This window comes from Puma concolor, chromosome A1 (genome assembly GCF_028749965.1).
Source record: "Puma concolor isolate L17-30 chromosome A1, mPumCon1.1.hap2, whole genome shotgun sequence".
Lineage (NCBI taxonomy): Eukaryota > Metazoa > Chordata > Mammalia > Carnivora > Felidae > Puma > Puma concolor.
Genome location: NC_141667.1, coordinates 112,204,548 through 112,226,857, shown reverse-complemented (window position 1 = coordinate 112,226,857; position 22,310 = coordinate 112,204,548). Strand labels below are relative to the sequence as shown.

Genomic DNA, 22,310 nt, shown 5'->3' with positions numbered 1-22,310 from the left:
TAAATGGAAAGATAAACTATGTTCATCCACTGGAAGACTTAATATTGTAAATATAGCAATTATCTCCAAATTGATTTATAAATTCAATACAATCCAAATCAAAATCTCAGAGGTGTGTGTGTGCACACATGTGTAAAGCTTGACAGGCTGATACTAAAATCTGAATAAAAATGGAAAAAGTAAAAAAACATATATAGTAGAAGTCTTTGGCTAAACCATACCCATAACACAAAGTAAAACCATAATGAGATACCATTATACACCCACCACATTGACAACAATTCAAACTCTGACAATAGCAAGTTTTGGTGAGGACATTAAGCAAAAAGAACTCTTAGACACTGTCAATGGGAAGGTTTACCAGAGCGCAAAGAAAGCAGAAGTAGACTTATTCTTTGCTCTAAACATCATTCTAAGATCTGAAAACAAATCCTGAAATACTAAAAATCTCCCATTCCTTTACCTATTCGGAGGAAAAGGTGGTATCCAAACCAAGAGGAATACTTTTATCCACTTGTAAGTAAACAAAATCTGAGTCACATGTAGGAAGCATTCTGCAACAAACGAACAGGGCCAGAGCAAAGGCAAGGAAATTCAGTCCAAAGCCAACTAGTGACTGTTACTCTTAAAATTTAGGGTAATTACTTACAGAAGAAGGCTTCCAGATGCTCCATACTCTAAGTGTACCATTATTTGCAAAAGGGCAAAGTAAACTGGGTCTTTATGTACTCTAATCTCAACAGATATCCTATCACTTAGCCACAATGGACAAAGGCTCCTGAAGGCTCATAAAAAGCCCTACATCACTCATTTTATCATAGAAATAAATGAATGATGTGAGGACACTGGCCAAGACGATGAACTTCAGCATCTGAAGATGTTTTCTAACTGAACTAAATACCAAAAAATAAACACCACAGAGCATAAAAAAACAAAAACCAGTATTTATTTACATTCCATTTACTTTCCAAAGGACGAGGAAGGTGGGAGAAATACAAAGGAAGTAGTCTTGTTTTACTTAACCTATTTGTGCTTTTCACGAAACAACAAAGACCTGACTCACAATCACAGGAACAAGGGGACCCAAAAAGATTACTCAGTTCAATTTTCCATCTCCAGCCAAGACTGAAATTATACCACTGCAGGCAAATGAAAATCAACCCCACATATAGGTGAACACCAGTTAATACATGTTCTAAAAGAACCAGCTTTAGTTAAAGCTGTCATAACATCCAACAAATCTGCAGTAAAAGACAAAGTCATCATAATGTGGAGCCTTAAGACTCTCTGTACCACAATGAAAACCAAATTTTACACAAAGAGAAGTCACAACTATTAAGCTGTGAAGTCAAGAGCATCACAGTAGCAGTACCCAGTGTCTCTCTTATTCAAGTACATACACTATTTTTAAAACTTGGTTATAACAAAGACATCAGTAACTGAAATGTACAATTATTTTATTAACACCATGAAAGATAACAAATAAAAAAATAAAACTACCCACAAATTTTGTAACAATTACAGACACGCATATTAACCATACCACTATACGTTTGTCTCAACTTTCAACTGATTTGTACACTTTAAAAATAGCATTGGGTTTTACAAAAATACTGATAATGGCTCAACATTAGGAAGTCCGGTAACTTTATATTTTCTGTAGCCTCTCTTTTCTGCTCTTCTTTCTTCCATCACCATAATCCTCCTATAACCACCAATTTGCTCGAGGCAACAGCAACAGAGATCTCTAAGAGCAATGTTAAGTACTACATCCGAAAACTTCTAGTTCTTTGAAATGGTTGGAAAGGGTTTTTTAGTGCCCACATCAGGAGCTGTGGTTTCGGTTTCGGTTTTTCAGGAAACAGAAGTGCTTCACTTTCTGGTGTAGGAAATCGTTCTTGGTAGACTTCAGGATAGGATTTTTGAAACTAAAAAATAAAAAAAAGATTCAAGATGAGTCAAAAAAAAAACCCACATAAGGGCCAATAAAATTAGGCGATCTAATTTTAAAATTAAAGACTTTCTGATCTGATTCCATACAAGCTGTTTTTGTTTTGTTTCAATGTTTATTGTTCTCTATCAGAAAAGAGAATAACAAGACAACTAATCGTAATCAAATTCACTCCAACACAAATCCATTTCTTTTGGTAAGATCATTTGATTCCACTTGCTATAGATCTAATTCAATTTAAATTTGATCAAAGCTTCAAATACACTTCTCATTTTGGTCTTATTTCTTAAAATTTCCCCCACTGCTAACTATAAATAGACTTCACTTTAAAAATATTCACAAGTAATCCTGACTTGAAAATAACTTATGTTCTACACAGTTAAAGAAAATTTTGGCCCAACTACATTTCACGATCTCCCAGCTTCTCCAACTCAGTCCCACCTGCTTCTGCTCAAATGGAAGGGAAAACATTCCAGTATATATGACTTTATGAAAAGCTTAAAGAGAGGCAATATGCTTTTCCTTCATCCTCAACACTGAACTCTTCTCCAAAATTACTGAGAAAAATACGATTGGGAGTCTAGAACTCTGGTAATCTGTGTATAATCCTATATGCATGATGTGATCAGGGATCAAGCTTGCAGGAGTCAGACTTCAAAAATAAAAACAATTCACTTAATCTGGAATCAATACTTTAAGAATGGTTGAAGTAAATCTAGTGTGAGTTAAACACTATTCAATGAAACCCTAAACCTTGTTCCTAGCAGGAACTAAAAACTTTTAGCGCTGCCCGAGGCAAAAAAACAATGTGATACTGGTGATCTAAAACCAAAGCCTTTCCAGTTTTACACATTTTCTATTTGCAAATTCAGTATAATTTGCCTTTCAAAAAAAAAAAATCAAAAGGAACCTGTCCTCATTTGATAGTTTCTCTGAATTTAAAGTAATTACTCCACTAACACATCAAGCCACATACCAAAACAAAGGACAAATAATAGAGAAGAGCTCCACAAATGAAGAGTTCAACAATGGTAAAATACCTACACGGGAAAATAAAGACGTGGAAAACAGACCACAATTGTGTAAAACAATGAGACTGCCGGAATGTATAAATTGAGTAATATACTTTCAAAACTGCTATGTCATAGAAGATGAGATTTATATGAAACTTAGTAAAACAGAGAATAAAAAGAAAAAATATAAGAACAGCAGGCAGAAGAAGAAATGACTTCTAAAGAATATTCTTCTTTTACCTGCTTCAGTTTTTTCTTCTTCTCTTTGCTGGAGAGTTTGGCATCTGTTATGACTTCTTCCAGCAAGGCTGCCAGAGGTTCCTGAGAGCCGTATGCTCTCTGGTATTCAAACTCCCCTGGACTGATCTGACGGCAAAATGAGGGAGCAGATAGAGTGATATCCATATCAGCTCCTGGGTATTTTATCTAAGGCAAAAGGATTAATAGTGAATGGAATAAGTATATTTTCACATAAACTGCAAAAATTAGTTCAGATCAAATACAGCTTATCTCCTACTAAGGGTACCACATCATTCTTCAATTTGGGGAAAACTCTTTGGTAAAAGGTAACAGTGTTTCTATAACTTCAAAAAAAATACCACAGTCACAGTTTTAAGTAAGAGATGTTTACCTTTTTAAACCCAAGATCCATTTTAATAAATAAAAAACCTGCGTGTTCTTTTAAATAAAATCTTAAGTTGAAACATAAACTAAACATGTTGACAAAAATGATTCAAAACAATTATAATATTGACCACACTTTGTGGATCCCTTCCCACATCTGGAGAATCTGATCCTCTCTTTCTTGGGGATGGACAGAGAAACACATATAGCTTGGCTGTTATGTAGAGAGAAGTTCTACAACCATCTCCAAATATGTTAACACTGAAAATCAAGAAAATAAATATTTAGACATTGGATAGGGCAAAAGGGAGAAGGAAGAAAAAAGAGGAAACATAATACCAAGACCTATAAATAAACGAGCATCCATTAAAAATATTTAATTTCAGGGGCATTTGGGTGGCCCAGTTGAATAAGCATTGGACCTTGCTCAGGTCATGATCCCATGGTTTGTGAGTTCTAGCCCCACATCAGGCTCTATGCTGTCAGCACAGAGCCTGCTTCAGATTCTCTGTCCCCCTCTCTCTCTGCCCCTCCCTGCTCGTTCTCTCTCTCTCTCTCTCACAAATAAGTACGTAAAAACTTTAAAAATAAATATATTTAATTTACATAAAGCAAATATCAACAGGTATAAAGGGAGAAACTGACAGTAATACAATCATAATAGGAGATTTTAACACTCCACTTACATCAATGGAGAAGTCATCCAGACAGAAAATCAACAAGGTTAGATGGATGTAATAAATATATACAGAATATTTCATTCAAATACAGCAGAATACACATTCTTTTCAAATGTACATGGAACACTCTCCAGCATAGATCACATCTTAGGCCACAAAACAAGACTCAGTAAATTTAAGAAGACTGAAATCATATCAAGCATCTTTTCCAATCACAACAGTGTAAAAGTAGAAATCAGTTATCAAAAGCAAACAAAAAAACAAAAAACCTGAAATAAACAAAAACATGTGCAACTAAATAATCAATGGATCAATGAAGAAATCAAAGAAGAAATTAAAAAAAAAAATACATGAAGACAAATGAAAATGAAAACACAATGGTCCGGGGCACCTGGGTAGCTTAGTCAGTTGAGACCCAAAATCTTAAAACTCCCAAAAGAAAACATAGGCTATAATCTCTTGGACATTACCCTAAACAACATATTTATGGATATGTCTCCTCAGGCAAGGCAAACAAAAGTAAAAATAAGCTCCTGGGACTACACTAAAATAAAGAGATTTTGTATAGCAAACAAACAAACCAAATCAAAACAAACCAAACCAAACAAAACCAAAAAACCCCTCAACAAAACAAAAAGACAACACAGTGAATGGGAGAAAGTATCTGCATATGATATATCCAATAAGGTTATACTATCCAAAATATAGAACTTATATAACTCAACATCAAAAAAACAAATAATCTGATTTAAAAATGGGCAGAAGACCGGAAAAGACATTTTTCCAAAGACGTACAGATGGCCAATAGAAACATGCAAAGATGCTCAACATCACTAATCATCCAGGAAACAGAAATCAAAACCACAATTAGATACCACCTCATACCAGTCACAATGGCTAGAATCAAAAAGACAGGAAATAACAACTGCTGGCAAGGATGTGGAGAAAAGGAACCCTCGTGCACTGTTAGTGGAATGTAAATTGGTGCAACCATTTTGGAAAATAGTATGAAAGTTCCTCAAAAAATTAAAAACAGAACTACCATATGATCCAGTAATTCCTCTTCTGGATGTTTACCCAAACAGAATGAAAACACTAATTTCAAAATAAATATGCACACACCTACGTTTATCACACATGAAGAACAAAACCTTGCCATTTGCAACAATTAAGGATAGAGCTAGAGAGTATAATGCTAACAGAAATAAGTTACTTAGAGAAAAAAATTACCATATAATTTCACTCATATGTGGAATTTAAGAAACAAACCAAAAATAAATAAATAAATAAATAAATAAATAAATAAATAAATAAAGCAAGCAAGCAAAGGGATAAAGAGAAAGACAAACAAAGAAACAGACTCTTAGCTATAGAGAACAAACTGATGTTTACCACAGGACAGATGGTGGGGGATGGGTAAAAAAGGTTATGGGGATTAAACAGTGCACTTGTCATGATGAACACTGGGTGATGTACAGAACTGTTGAATCACTATATTACACTCTTGAAACTAATATAGCACTGTATGTTAGCTATACTGCAACTTCAAAAAAAAAAGTGGTATATACATGGAACATTACTCAGCCATAAAAAGAATGATATCTTGCCATTTGTGGCAACATAGATGGACCTATAAGATATTTTGCTAAGTGAAGTCAGATAGAGAAAGTCAAACACCATATGATTTCACTTACATCTGGAATATAAAAAAAACAAACAAATTAAAAAAAAAAACAAATTTACTCTCATATACAGAAGAAGGGGCACAGGGATGGGAGGAGATAGGCAAATAGATGAAGGGAATTAAGAGGTAAAAACTTCCAGTTAGAAAATATAAATAAGTCACAGACATGAAAAGTACGACATAGAGAATACAGTCAATAATGTAACAATGTTGTATAGTTACCATACTCATTGTGAGGAGCACTGAGTAATGTACAGAACTATGGAATGGCTATGTTATACACCTGAAACTAATGTAACACTATGGCAATTATACTTCAATTAGAAAGAAATTAAAGTGTTTTTTTAGGTAATAATTTTTTTTCTGTACATGTTCCTTAAAATGTTTTATTAACTGTTAAATATTAACAAATATTATCTTATCCATTTCCTGATAGGATATATTAAAATGTCCCATTGCAATTGTGGATTTTCAAGTCAACTTGTAATTTTGTCATCATTATACATTCTGAGGATCATAATGTGCATACAAGTTCAAATATTTTTTCCTCCAATTTTATTTTTTATTAAATTTTATTAAATTTCTCATTATTCTTAATTCCAAAAATTTACATCACGGTTTTGCCAGTGCCTTCTTGCCAAAGATTACCAGGATGACATCTGTGGTCAAAAAGAGAGAGGTAGAATGAATTGTACTGCTAAAGATGACCACAAACCATAAATAACAATGGGATTGTATTGGGGTACCTGGCTGGTTCAGTTGGGGGAGCACGCGACTCGATCTCGGGGTTGTGAGCTCAAGCCTCACATTAGGTATAGAGATTACTTTAAAAAAATTAAATCTTTTAAAAAACAAGAACAGTGGTGTCTGTCAATGCGAAGGTGGTCAAATGGTCTAGGATTTGGACTTGTGAAACTCTTATAGAAATTAATACATTTAAAAAGCAGACCTTTTTACAGGGGGATTGGGAACAAAGCACACCCACAGACGCAGGGAAGACCCATGCCCAATAAAGGCCTTCATGCTAGGCTGAAGGGGAAGACTTTTCTTTGCATGGAGCCAGTCTGCAAAGAGGTAATGTGGGTGTTTTATCAAATGCCCAAGTTTCAACAAAAGATCATAAGGCATACAAAGAAATTTGGAAACATGGTCCACTAAAATCAAATCCTAAATCTCCAGAAAGCAAGCCTAACAAAACACAGGCCTCAGACTTTAGTAGACAATGATTTTTTTTTTTTTTTTTTTTTTTTTTTTTTTTTTACTTTACACCCAAGTTAGCATGTAGTGCAACAATGATTTCAGGAGTAGATTCCTGAACGCCCCTTAGGTCAATAAATTTTTAATTAAAGAATTTTACATGTGATTCTTTGCACTGCCAATCACCACAGTTTCTCCAAAATCAGAATCATAATCTTCAAAATAGCCCTTTTGAAAAGCACTTTGGTTCAATCCCCAGTTGTCACTGTCACTCCAGAGTTCTTTTCAGTTGGACTTCTTTGATCTCCACTTGAATATGGACAGACTTCAAAAATTCCCCACACATTTAGGGTCAGAGTAGGTGGATCTGATCTTCCTGGTGCTCAATTTCAGACAACCTCTAAATGTAAATGAGTGCAAATCATAATCACCCCTAAACTATACCACCCTAAAACTGTAGAGATTGTTGGGATATGCCAATACCTAAGACTTAAAAAATTTGACTATTACATCTTTCACATAGTTTTAGCAGAAAGACGTCTTGTAGTTCTTCCTACAGATCTAAACACATAGTTCTGTGAATACAGTAAACCACACATATACTCTATGAGGAGTTTCCAATGATGTAGGTCTAGAGACAAAGCCCCATCAGGATAGACCTCAGTTAAAGTGTTCCATCTTCCCAAAAATGTAACACCTTTTGTACTTCTGCAGCCAGAAGCCTAGTAAGGAAAATTCTAGATATCTATGATTAAAGATAGCAAAGGAAGAAGAGGACTGTAGTCAAGGCTGATAAAAGGTTGGTGTCAAAAACACCTACCTCACAATTTATCTATCCCAGGATCAGCTGTGTAATTTCCCCAGAACAATCCAAGTAACATTGTTCATTTTCAGAGAAGCACTTCCCTAAATCTCACATGCTGTAGGGGCTGAGTAGTCCACATGAGAGAACAGAAATCTGATACTGAAACAACTGGTCAGCAATTCTACTGAGTACTTCCAACAGAGAAAATGTAATTGGACAAATGAGTGCTTACTGGTTTTATGTAGTGCCAGAGCAGTGCCCTCCTCAAGATCATGATAATGTGCAGTTAAATGAATCAGCACAGCTCAGCCTTCTGATCCTCAACTGAGAGCAAAGGGCTCAGTTATAAGCTGCTGCAGCATATGCCTGTGCTATGGGACACACAAACCCAGCAAGCATATAGAGGAACATAGCTACTGCTATCAATTCTCCCTGCAGAAATTCAGTGAAGTATTTCTTCTTTACCTTTTTTATAGGTTAGGGTCATAGAAATATTGGGCGGAGGGAAGATTTAACTAAAACAGCACTAAGGTTATACTTTTTACCCGTTAAAACAGCAAAGGTATATGTGTTAATGATAACACCCAAAGTAGCACAAGGGTGCAAAGAAATGAACACTTTCTTAGACAATTCATGGGAATATACATTGGCATAATCATTCTAAAGGGAAATTTGGCAATATGCAATCAATACTTAAAATACACCCACGTCTGACTCTTGATTTCAGGTCAGGTTGTGATCTCATGGTTGTGATATGGAGCCTTGCATCAGGCTCTGTGCTGATGGCATGGACCCTGCTTGGGATTCTCTCTCTTTCTCTCTCAAAATAAATAAATAAACTTAAAACAAATTATTCTTAGAAAATAATCAAGGATTACCACCAGACCCCCCCAAAAAAAAATCTAGCTACAAAAATATTTACTGGTAGGTTGTTTGCAAAAGAGAGGGGGAAATGGAAACAATCTAACCAAAGAAACCCATTTAAATAAATTATGGTATATATCCATATTACCGAACACTATACTATCAATAATAACAATACTGTGGAATGACATAACACTAATGATGATGATAATATTAACAGCAGCTACCAACTGAGGGCCTAGTATGTGATAAATATTATTCTAAGCACTTTACACATCTTAAGCCATTCAATCCCTAAAACAACCCCAGGAGGTAGGTATTGACTATTATGATCCCACTCTACAGATAAGAAAAGAGGGATGTCAGGTAGAGGCTGAAGCAGAGACATTTTATAAAATGTGCCCAAGGTCACAGGGCCAATAAAGGGTATATCAAGAACACAAGTACCACTTAGCTCCAGGATCTGAGCTCTCAACAACCCTGGTGTCAGTCAAGAATATTTAGTGATATGGGAAATATTTCTTGTTGTACTATCAAAAGAAAATAAGGTATAAAAGAAAAGAGCAAGAATGAGAGAGAGAGAGGAAAGGGGAGGGGAGGGAAGGGAAGGAAAGGGAAGGGAAGGGAGAAGAAGGGGGGAGGCAAGGCAAGACAAGACATGACACAGAAAAACATCTGAAAGACGATAATACTAACTGAACAGGTAGTGTTACTCTTAGAGTTTTTGGTGTACATTTTCTATAGTTTCCAAATTCTTTCAATAGATTAGGTTGACAATTACCCAAAATTTTTTATTTTAATTTTTAAATTGCACACTGAAACAGGGGAACAGTTATTCACCCTGAAAATACTTTGGGAGGTAGCAGCTCACTGGTCCTTAATCGTGGAACCTCAAAAAGTGCTTAAGCAGAAAGAGGGCCAATCATTCCAAAGGAGCTAAGCAGACCTTTTGCTTGCATTTATCAAGTTTCTGCTCCCACAGGCTGACCTACAAACCCCACTTGGGGCCCACATAATAGTTATGCATTACATTTCTTCTGCATCATTTTAACAGAACAATAGTAAAAGCTACCTTTCAACGAGTACCTGCTATAAGTCAGACATTTATGCTAGGGGCTTTACAATACAGTATTCTACTCTTACCAACAATTTTATAGAGCAGGTATGGCCCATTTTAACACTTGCAGAAACTACAATTCAGAGAGGTTAACAGACTTGCCCAAGGCCACAAAACCAGGAAAAGGGAAAACCAGGAACTGGCCCAGCCAGGACTTTACGGCTCTAAGGCCATTCTTCTACCACACCACGTTTTTTGGAGGCAGTGTGGTATGAGAGACCACGGATTCTGGAAATTGAGTTTATCTGTGTGAATCCTGGCTCTGTGACATAAATTCTCCGTGCCTTAGCTCACTGATCGAGAAAATGCAAATATCAATTGTATGTAGGTCACAGGGCGATTATGATCAAGACATGTATTACACATAAATCATTTCCATCAGGAAGTATATGCAGATTCTAAACAAATTCATTTAAGGAAGTTGCAATCAGAAGTATGCAGCATTGATTACATAACCAAACCAAGTAAGCATTCTATAAGTTTTCAATAATACCAAACACATATAGAGCTTACCATGCAGCAAGCCCTGTTGGAAGCACTTTATACAGATTTATTCACTGACTTCTTCCCAACAAGAGGTTCCAAGAAACCTAGCAAGTTTACATGACTTTCTGCTGGCAATTTTAAAGGACTGGTACCATCCCTTTCTTTACCTGGACTCTTCGTAGATGAGCCACACGCTCCTCTATGGAGGTCTGCAAGGCCAAAGGGACTTTCAAAATCTCTTGGTAATTGTCCATTAGAAACGTCACCAACCTCACAGCTAATAACTCATCCAAGTCTACTTCATCCTTGGAACACAAGATGCAACGGGAAAATGTCTGAACCATCTGAAACAAGAAGGGGAGGTATTTTTTAATGAAACACAGATGAAGTCTTCTTTCCCTACTGAGTTCAATCTAATTTGCAAAAAACAAATGTGACTAGTCAGGGAGAAATGGCCCACAGGACAGGGTACACATCTAATCTGGCACCTGGCCATACCTGGTCATCTGAGATGGGCTGATTTTTATCAACCAGCAAAACAGAAGGTGCGTCTCATCTCACAGAGACTCAGCACACATGCTTGTCTGAGCAGTTTTTAAAGCACACCCCTTTACAGACAGTTTTAAACATATATAAACGAATTCTGAAAATTATTATCACTACCATTACTTGAATCATGTTGCATTTCAAAGTTCAAAGTACTTTAAAGCCATTTAGTTTACTAATATCCTTATTTCACTATTGATTTTTTTAAAAATCTGCTAGCACAACATAAATGCCTCAACAGTTATGTTTTTTTCCCAGTTAACTGTAATTTTCTCTAGGATTTTGGGTGTACATTTGATAATCACATTTGAACAAAATCATTAGACTTTGTAAAAAGTTCATTAAATGATGAGACTTTACAAAAAGCAGAAATATAAAAAATATTATGTAGCTGCTTTCATAGAAGGCATATTAACTATTTCCTTCTTTAATACTATCCTTTGGATAGATACTTTTTCCTTTTCCTACTAATTTTACTGCTGACAATCTTATTTTGAAACGTACAAGCATGAAATCATGTAATTCTGCTTAATTAGACTTCATTTCATCAACTTACTGCAGAGGATCCTTTACTTTTCATTCACATGTATGTGTACAGAGAGACACGCAGACAGACATTTTTTACCTGGAGACTATGGACCTTAGGGAATCTGAATGCCTTGAAATTGTATGCAAAATTTTACATGTGTATCCTCCTGGGGAACAGTGCAAAGTTTTCTTCAGCCTTTCACAAAGGCCCATTAGCCCCATTACCTATCTACCCAACCAAAACCAAGGTCAAGAATCCCTCTACTGGGCACTGAGTGCTCCTCTGATCTTACCCCACCCCACACTTCTAAAAGTGGACCAGAGGACCCCCAGAGGTACACCATGGTTCACCTGGACGTGAAAAGGACATACACCTCAAAGAAGCATCAAATTTGCTCTAAGGCCTCCAATTTTGAGGAAAATTAAAAATTTTTGTAATAAGAAATTCTAAACATAAACCCTATTTTAAAAGACATACTAACATTAGCAAAGTAGAATTTAAAATTAGCATATGTGGCACACATGGGTGGCTCAATGAGTTAAGCGTCTGACTTTGGCTCAGGTCACGATTTCACGGTTCGTGAGTTTGAGCCCCACATCAGGTTCTGTGCTGACAGAGCACAGCCTGCTTAGGATTCTCTTTCCCTCCTTCCCTCTCTGCTCCTCCCCTGCTTACTCTTTCTCTCCTTCAAAAATAAATAGATAGATAGATATATAGATAGATAAATAGATAGATAGATAGATAGATAGATAGATACATAGATAGATAGGGGCGCCTGGGTGGCTCAGTCGGTTGGTTGGGCGTTCAACTTTGGCTCAAGTCATGATCTCACAGCTCGTAAGTTTGAGCCCCGCATCGGGCTCTGTGCTGACAGCTCAGAGCCTGGAGCCTGCTTCGGATTCTGTGTCTCCCTCTCTCTCTGCCCCTAGCTCACTCACATCCTGTCTCTGTCTCTCTCAAAAATAAATAAACATTAAAAAAAATAATAATAAAATAAATAAACAAAAACTTCAAAAAATAATAAAATAAAATTAGCTTACATTGGTAAGCAAAACTGAGAATATTTTACGGACCCTAAGATCATAACCTGAGTGAACAAGTTCTCAATCTCCCTGCCAGGCTATCTGATCCAACTCTGTATTTTACTTCTTTCCTCTTTACCTCATTATACAGGCTGCGTCCACTTGTTATAGTGACAAATGCTTCACAACCCTTTTTGTCGTGGAGGAAAGAATACTGTTTTCTTGAGAGACCACTTATCCTCACTGTCCACCCTTCCTTCTCTTTATGTTGACAGTAGGCCCTAGGCAGAAGACCCCTTTAAACTCAGAGCCTATCCCTACTCACTCTCCACTTTGCATTATGTTATTTAAGACACTAACACCCAAAGTGTTCAGTGTTGGGGTGGTTTCCAAGCGATGGCTCTACAAGCAAGCCTGCCTTGCACCTTCCTCTGGCTGCCAAGCTAGTAAACTCTACTCAGGTGGATTTTATTGCCAAAACTGAAGTCAAGTTAGATGGTAGAGATCAACCTACCAGTGTTCGGGTACCAAGGCCATCACACAGGGGTGGCATCTCCTTATTTAGGCAGATTCTTGCCATCATCCTCATCAACAGCTGTAACTTTCTCCTATTTTCAGGTGGCAGGAGGAGGCAGCAAATCTGAAATGCTTCAATAGCCATTTTCTCTTTCTGTAACAAACCTGATTTAGAAAGAAGTTTTTAATCTTTTAAAACCAATAGCCAACTTGACTCCATTATGTTTACATTTTTCAAATTATGTACTATTAAAATTATATAGAACATGTACACATATCCAACTACGCTGGGCCAAATGATTATAGATCTAATGCATTGGCACCTAAAATACAAACCATCAACTAAGGATGACAAATATATAAAACAAATACAGCCATTTCCCTCTCTCAGATTTTTTGTAGTATTCTTTCCCAGCAAACCAAGAGCAGTCAGGTTAAGTCTAACCTAACACTCAACACTCACAGTTACTACAGGATGAAGACAGCATGAGCAAAGATATGAATGTGCCACTGCTGCCCTGAATTGCCCCCTTGTATTATGTCCCTGGGATGAGCAGGGTTACCATCTAACAGGATTCTCACGGACTGAAAACAGGTCCGATTGGCCTACAGTCAGACCACTGCCAGATGGCTGCACTTCTTTCCAAACAACACACATCAAATAACCCTTCCTCACACATAAGCTGTTCTTCCTAGCTAAGTGTACCGATTCAATCATGTTATATGCCAGCCCTCCTCAACCAAACTACAGTCTTCTAAAACTGTGCTACAAATCACGGTTCTCTAATACTGTGCTCTCTTCAACCACATTTGTCCCCAGACACATCCACATCCAAACCCTCTAATGAGAAGAAACTGCTTTCATCAATTTATTTGTTCCATGTCCAACCTCTTCAAGTTCCCAATGGTTTCTCTTAGAGGCAAAACCATCTTTGGCACCCAGTAAGTATTTCTGACCATCTATGATATGCCAGGAACTGTGCCAAGTCCTGGAAATATGAAAATATGCCAGGTCCCTCACTCTGAAGAGCTGATGTGCTACGAGGAGACACCCATTAAAAAATTGTAAATGGCAAAATGTGAGAGGTGCTGTAAGAGACATCTGCAAGGGCAACATTAGGGAAATTATAAGTCATTCCTTAGGACACAGCACAGGCTTGGCATAGAATTAAAGCTGGAAAGGTCAACAGAGATGAGATCCGAAAAGGCCTTGAACGCCAGACTAAGGAGCTTGGGTTTGGCCCTGACGGCAGTGGGTGGGCATGGGAGAGAAAAGGAGGCAGAAGGGGAGCTTTAATACACCAAGTTCAATCCTAGATGTTCACTGAAAATACTGCTGCTGTTTCTCATCACTAGACCTTCTTTCAACTCTATATAATCAGGTCTATGAAAAGAAAAAAGGTTTATGATCAAATATTAATTCTTTCTTTCACTTATCCAACAAATATTTATTAAGCCTTGCCTGTATTCCAGGAACTATTTTATTTTTTTTTTAATTTTTTTTTCAACGTTTATTTTATTTTTGGGACAGAGAGAGACAGAGCATGAACGGGGGAGGGTCAGAGAGAGAGGGAGACACAGAATCGGAAACAGTCTCCAGGCTCTGAGCCATCAGCCCAGAGCCTGACGCGGGGCTCGAACTCACGGACTGCGAGATCATGACCTGGCTGAAGTCGGACGCTCAACCGACTGCGCCACCCAGGCGCCCCTACCAGGAACTATTTTAGAAGAGGACATACAGTAGGAAATAAAAACAAAATCTTTGCCTGATGTCATGGAGCTTACTTTCCAGCAGATAATAAGCAAAGAGGTACAAACATATGGCAGGTGGAAAAATGCTATGGAGAAAAAAGAAAGGAGCAGGGGAGCGATGGGATGTGCTCAGAAAAACATTTCTGGTTTTTTGGGAAAAGTCTCTAAGGAGATGAAATTTGAGCAGAGATCTGAAGGAAATGAGAGTAAGCCAGGGAAGTTATCTGAGAGACAAATTTCCAAGGTGGAGGAAAGAGCAATGACAGAGATTGTGACACGAGAGTATGTTTGGAGTGTGTGAGGAAAAGCAGTGAGGCCAGTGTGAAGACACAAGAGTGTATAAGAGCATTCAAACAGGAAAGGAGGTTAGAGTGGAAGGTAAGAGCCACACCAGGCAGAACCCTGTAGGCTACCATTAAGAATTTTGAGTTTTATTATGAGTGACCTCAGAAAACACTGGAGGGTTCTGGGCAGGGGAATCATTAACCTGAATTACTTTTTACTCTGGCAGCTCTAGAGAGAAGAGATTGTAAGGGGGTAACACAGAAGGAGGAAGATGAGAAGCATGATGACAGTCTGGATAAGATAGAAGAAGTGGAACTAGTAAGAACTAATTAAATTCTAAATCTCTTTCTCCACAAAGCCTTCTACTTTTTCCATAAAGCTTTCTATCACATTAGCCCACAAATCCCTTCTTTTTCCAAATTATAAACACCTTTTGACAGACTTTACCTTATTTTATTATGATTCATGTATATATACAATATGTATATTGTATATATGTACTGTTTTACCAAAGAGAGAGCAAGCTAATTGAAAGCATAATCCATTTCCTTTGGCAAGCCTTACTTCCTGATAAAGTACAGGTGAACATTCAAATACCTATTTGTCAATAGGGTATTACATGGCTATTAAAAATGGTAAATTTTGAAGTTATGGAACAATATTTCCAGTACAATATTTATGAAGAAAATCACAATAATAAACCTTATAAAAATAAGGTAGTAAAAAGGAAAAGATCAAGACTACATCAATTTTCTTTTAATTTTCAGATTTCTTTGTTGGGACACTGTTAAACTAACACATAAAAGTTACATTCATCAAATCTTTTAAAAAGTCTAAATTCTAAACTTCCAGTTGCTTAAATCCCAAACTTGGAGTTGGTCATGATTCTGGGTTTTATGAAAATTAGGGTGAGAATGTATCAGTAAATCCATCTCAGGAATTAATCTACACAAACCTACACAAACAGGAGACAAAGTCCACCCTTGACTCGCATACATCCCAATAACTCACTGGGCCCCCTGTGAAGCCAGGGACTCCCTTCCTTCTGCCACGGATCCCAAGTGAGAACTCCCTGCAATTCATTCCAATTGCCAACTTCCCACCTCCTGTAAAAAGAGAATGCTACTGATACCTTCCTCCATTAAATTCCTAATCTCCCCTAAACAATGCCGCAGCCTCTGGCTGTGGAGGAGCCACCATCAATAGTTTGAATGAGGGAAGCTCCTGCTGAACAACACTCCAGAATGTGGAAGGAAGGAGAGTTGCTTATGCACAAAGCTTGAAGAGTAACATGAAACTATGAGGCTCCTAATACTCCCTCCTGGAGCCTGGAATGCATTTTACCAGAGGAAGGAAGAACAAAACAAAACAAAACACTGTAGGGACTGATTAGGCCTACAGTACCATTAGATTTTAACTACAGCTAAAATTCATAATGAATTAAGTATATTCTATAAATTGATCTTATAACTTAGCTGTCCTTTACAGCACTGCTTCTTGGGGAGGGAGGCAAGGAGCAGAACATTGTTCTAAACAACATACTCTGAAAGGTTTACAACAAAACCTGTCATTTTGACATAATTTAATAATTTATCAGATAAAATTAAAAAACTAAAGTGTTCCTACTTCCCAAAAGGTATAAAAATTGGTACTCCTAATCCCCCCTACTTGTTTTTTTTTTTTTTTTTTTAGAGAGAGAGAGAGAGAGAGAGAGTGTGCATGAGTGGGAGGGTAGGGGTGTCAGAGAAAGAGAGAAAGAGAATGAATCTCAAGCAGGCTCCACGCTTAGCCTGAGGCAGGGGTCAATCCCATGACCCTAGGATCATGACCTGCACCCAAATTCAAGAGCCAGACACTTAACCGACTGAGCCACCCAGGCACCTCTATTTTTTCTAATTATACATTATCACCTCCTAATACACTACAGAATTTACTTTTTTGTTATCTACCATGGTTTCCCCTCTGCCTTACTAAAATGTAAGCTACACGGGCAGGGATTCCTTTCAGTTTTGTTTACTGATACCTCCAACAGGTAGAACACTACCTGGTAGATCACAGGTGCTTACTAAATATTTTCTGTGGTGAACATGTGAATGAATGACTATATGAATGAAGGAATAACAATGAGTCCTCCCTTGCTAGGATTGGAACTAGAATATCTGGCTTAAGTCCCCGGTCCAATTGATTGTATATGCTTGGACAAGTCACTTAACCTCCATGAATCCCAATTAACCCAGCAGTAAATTGTGGTGGACGGCCATAAAACCGAATCATTGTACTGAACTGAGGGCCCATAGGCTATAAAAGAAAGCCTACGTGAATTGAAACTTTTAATAGCATTGATGATAGGTGCTGCTGCTGCTACTACTACAATTACTACTACTAAATTAAAGCATTAAGACTAATACCAGGGTGGAAAATAGGATGCAAATCAGATGCAACTTTGGCTAGATTTTCTTAAAAAGTCAGTTAAGAAATGTACTGTGCACTAGTACACAGACATGAATTTGGCTCTGGATCTCTGTGATGAGAGAATAAATAAAGTCCCACGATGCCCCAGCAGAACTGTATTACTGAGTAACAAATCATCTAAGAATGCCTTCCTCAAGCCTATATGCCTCAGCAGTTGCATAACCCTATGACAGAGGATGGAAAAAAATATAAACATATGTAAACATCATCTCATGCAATGGTTATGTCAACTTGACCATGCGTAATTCAGAAAGACTCACAGTTATGACTTTTTGGGTCACTGGAACAATCTCATGCCCACATTATTATTAGGTAAAAACAGCTATGTCTGACTTACTGATGTTAGAAGGATCTATAACAACCCTTAAATTTTTCTTGACTTTTTAGCTGAAAGAATGTGGATGCCTGTGTTGCCATCAATGACAGAACTATCACAATATTTGGTAGTTGGCCCCTTGTTAACCTAAAGATTATAGAAGTCTTTGTTACAATTAACTACTAATGTATAATGTACAACGCTACAGTCTTAAAACTTAGGTGAAAGTTGTTCTTTAGGCAAAAGGCTTACCTTTCAACAGCGTTTAATTTGCTAACTGATATAGCAACTGTGTGGCTGAACACAAGATTTCAAGGATGAACTACAACAGCTGACCTGCTTTGGTTGCTTACTCCAATCAAATAATTCAAATAGATAAAAAGTTCACTGAGAAAAACACAAAAGAAATTATCTCATGTCCATAAGTGTCAAGAATTAGGAGTAGGGACTCACCTGACATGAAAGCAAGACTTGCTACAAAGCTATAGTTAATTAAACAGTATGATGCTACCATGAGAAAACATAAAAGACCAACACGACAAATTTGGAAGTCTAGAAACAGGCCCAAGTATGCTTGGGAACCTGATATATCACAGAAATGTCATCACCAATCAGCAAGGAAAGAATGGTCTGTTCAAAAAAGGTGTTTGGAATAGCCTAATAACCATGTCAGGAAAAAAATTAAATCATTAAAATTAAATTATTAAAAATACAGAAAATTCTGACTCCAACCAAGATAGAACAGCAAGGCCCAGACTAACCCTCCCTCCACAAACAGCTAGAAAATTGGACAAATTTTATGCAATAACAATTTCTATACATGGGATAGCGAAACAGTACCATAATTCCTGAGAAAAGAGAACAAAACAAACAAGCTCTACAATTTCCCCACATTATGCCTAGAGGCACATTCTTTTTTTTTTTTTTTTAATTTTTTTTTTTTTCCAACGTTTATTTATTTTTGGGACACAGAGAAACAGAGCATGAACAGGGGAGGGGCAGAGAGAGAGGGAGACACAGAATCGGAAACAGGCTCCAGGCTCTGAGCCATCAGCCCAGAGCCTGACGCGGGGCTCGAACTCACGGACCGCGAGATCGTGACCTGGCTGAAGTCGGACGCTTAACCGACTGCGCCACCCAGGCGCCCCCCTAGAGGCACATTCTAAAACATGTATCAGAGACAGAGAGCTCAAGCAGACGGAAGAGACAGACTGGAGTTTGTGGAGGCTGAGTCAGCTGGACATTGCAAAGCAGAGTTCCAACTGCAGGGAACTAAACAGAAGAAGGGTTCCATAAACCTGCATAGAAATCCCCTGAGACTCTGATGAACACTGAAATGCATATACATGATTAAGGCAAAACTCTAGGAGGTCATACAAAAAACAACCAGTGAGCTTTGAGCTGAACAGTTCCCAGAGCTCACATAGAAGAGAGCCCTGCTGATCACTGAAGGCATTCCACAGAAAGCCCAGCAGGATTATGCTTCAATAGTAGGACCAAACTTCACTTCAGTAAAGGTTAATCTAATCTGGCCTTAAAAACAGATTTAAAAATAAGACACAAATGAATCAAAAAGAAATTCAATTAAATTAACTGCCTAAGAGAACAAAGCTTACCCTCTTCAAAGGAAGATAACAAAATTCAGATACTCAACAAGGAAAAACATTTTGTTCAAACAAAATCATGAGACATACCAAGAAGCAAAAAAGTATGACCCATGGCAGGAGAAAAAATTAGTAGAAAATCATAAAATAGCCACAGATAAAGAACTTAGAGAAAAGTATGTTACAAAAGATATTCTATGTTCTCATATTATTAGAAAATATATAAATACAGGAAGGAGAAAATGGAAGATATAAAGAAAAACCAAATGGAACTTCTAGATATGAAAAATCCTCATCCTCAAAAGAAACACTCACTAGGTGAGAACCATAGCAGATTAACACTTCAAAAAAAGAAAAAAGAAAACTTAAATTCACAGTAAATGAATCAGCCAAAATAGAAGCAAAGTAGGCAAAAAAGTAGGGAAAAAAATAAACAGAGCTGCAGCAAACTGTGGGAAAGCATCAGATGACCTAAGCTCTGTGTCATTAGAAAAGTAGGAGTCACAGAAAAAAATATTTGAAGAAATAATTGCTAAAAATGTTCCAAATTTGGTGAAATCGATAAATCAACAGAATAAAGAAATTCAATGAATCAAAGGGCAAAAAACACAAAAAAACTCTTAAAAGCACATTATAATTAAATTCCCAAAATCAGTGATAAAGAAAATCTCAAAAACAGTCAGAGGGAAAAAAGGCACATTACAAACAGAAGAACAAAAATAAGTAATGACCATAGACTTTTCTTCAGAAACTACTCAAGCCAGAAGACACCTTCAAAGTGCTAAATAAAGAAAATTATCTTAGAATTCTATATCCATTGAAAATACTTTCCAGAATTAAGTCTGAAGAAAGACGTTTCAGAACCCCGATCTCCCCCTAAAAATCTACAGCCAAGAGACCTATACCATAAACATGTCACAGGACATTATTCCAGCAGAAGGAAAATGATACCAGATGGTAATGATACCAGATGGATCTGCATAAAGGAATGAAGATTCCCAGAAAAGATTAATATGTGAATAAATGAAAAGAATAATATGTGAATAAAAGATTGCTTTGTGTTCCTTAATTTCTTTAAAAGAAAATTACCTGCCCAAAGAAAAAATAACATACAGTAGGGCTTATTACAAATGTTATAAAAGAATATATCACACAAAATGGATGATGATAATATCAGAAAGGATAGAAAAGAGAAAAAAAAGGATACGGTAACATGATAACATTATATGTGAAGAAATATGATATTTAAAGGTAAGCAAAGGTTTCTTGAGACAAAAAGCATGAACCATAAAAGAAAATGATAAAATAGACTTCATCAAAACTAAAAGCTTCTGCTTTTTCAAAGACATTGTTAAGGAAAAGAAACAAAAGACCACAATTTGGGAGAAAATATTTACAATACATAATCAAAGAAAGGACTTATAGGCAGAATATGCAAACACCTCTTACAACTCAATAAGAGAACAAACAAGCCAATAAAAAGCAGAATATTTCAATAGACACTTCACAAAAGATAACAGAAAAGCCATTGGGCAAATGAAAACATGCTCAATATAACTAGTCATTAGAAACATATAGCTAAAAACCACAGATATAGCACTACCCACCTACTAAGTGAGCTAAAACAAAAGACTGACAGTATCAAATGTTGACAAGGATGTAGAACTACCAAAACTCTTACACATCATTGATGGGGATGTAAAATGGCACAACAATTCTGGAAAATACCTTGTCAGTTTCATAATGAAAGTAAATATACATTTATCATATGACTCAGCAATTCCACCCCTAACTATTTACTCAAAAGGAGTTAAGATACATGTTCATACAGCTTTATTCATAATGGCCCAAGAATGGATACAATCCACCTGTTCTGCAACAAGTAAATGGATAAACCAATTATGGTTTGTAGTATATCCATGCACTAGAATACTCAGCAAAACAAGCCAGATACAAAGTACACAGTGTATAATTCCACTTGTATGAAACGCTTAAAAAGAAAACCTAATCTATCGGATAAAAAGCTTCTATTTCTGGTTGTCTGGTGCCAGGGGTGGCGTTGGGGACTAAAAGAGAGCACAAGAGAACCTTCAGAACTAATGGAAATGACCTGTTAATTTAATGCTAATTACACTAGTATAAACTCATCAAAACTCACTGAACTGTACTTAAAATGAGTGCATATTAATTGTATATTATGTATGTTAATTATACCTTAATAAAGTCAACTTTATAAAGTTAAAATACATTATTTATTCATTTAAATAAATTAAACAAATCAAGAGAAATTAGAGCCCTAAACATGAGAAATGCAAAACTTAAAAATCTTAAAAGTACAGAATCTCTTTGTAAAAGATTTCTTAAGATACACAAGTAAATTAATTTGACCAAAATAGAACATAAAAGGTTTTTTTTTTACCTTTTGATTAAAACCAAAAGAGAAGCCACAGACTATAAAATATATTTGCAAGACACAAGGTATGAAGAATTAGTACCTAGAATATATTTTTAGAATGAAGAAAGAAAGAAAGAAAGAAAGAAAGAAAGAAAGAAAGAAAGAAAGAAAGAAAGAAAGAAAGAAAGAAAAGAAAGAAAGAAAGGAAGGAAGGAAGAAACCAAGAGAAAAAAATGGGTAAAAGACAGAAAAAGTAGGGGCGCCTGGGTGGCGCAGTCTGTTAAGCGTCCGACTTCAGCCAGGTCACGATCTCGCGGTCCGTGAGTTCGAGCCCCGCGTCGGGCTCTGGGCTGATGGCTCAGAGCCTGGAGCCTGTTTCCGATTCTGTGTCTCCCTCTCTCTCTGCCCCTCCCCCGTTCATGCTCTGTCTCTCTCTGTCCCAAAAATAAATA

The 22,310-nt window shown here is 36.8% G+C and overlaps 1 protein-coding gene and 1 non-coding gene across 4 annotated transcripts in view; both read right to left on the bottom strand.

Annotated features, from left to right (window-relative positions):
• Positions 1–924: 924 nt before the first annotated feature.
• The window catches only part of DEPDC1B (DEP domain containing 1B), an 85,957-nt gene continuing 64,571 nt past the window's right edge, over positions 925–22,310 (bottom strand). For 2 of the 3 annotated variants that reach the window (XM_025923740.2, XM_086700329.1), the window contains 4 exons: positions 13,033–13,199; positions 10,589–10,765; positions 3,205–3,390; positions 925–1,928 (listed from right to left, as the gene is read on the bottom strand). In XM_025923740.2, coding sequence (XP_025779525.1) covers positions 1,767–1,928; positions 3,205–3,390; positions 10,589–10,765; positions 13,033–13,199 — 692 coding nt within the window. In that variant the 3' untranslated portion in view covers positions 925–1,766. The remainder of the gene's footprint in view (positions 1,929–3,204; positions 3,391–10,588; positions 10,766–13,032; positions 13,200–22,310) is intronic. The other variant, XM_086700320.1, reaches the window with a different exon arrangement.
• LOC112861891 (small nucleolar RNA SNORA18) lies at positions 7,684–7,814 on the bottom strand. Its single transcript, XR_003223766.1, has one exon. It is a non-coding gene; the product is annotated as a small nucleolar RNA SNORA18 (small nucleolar RNA).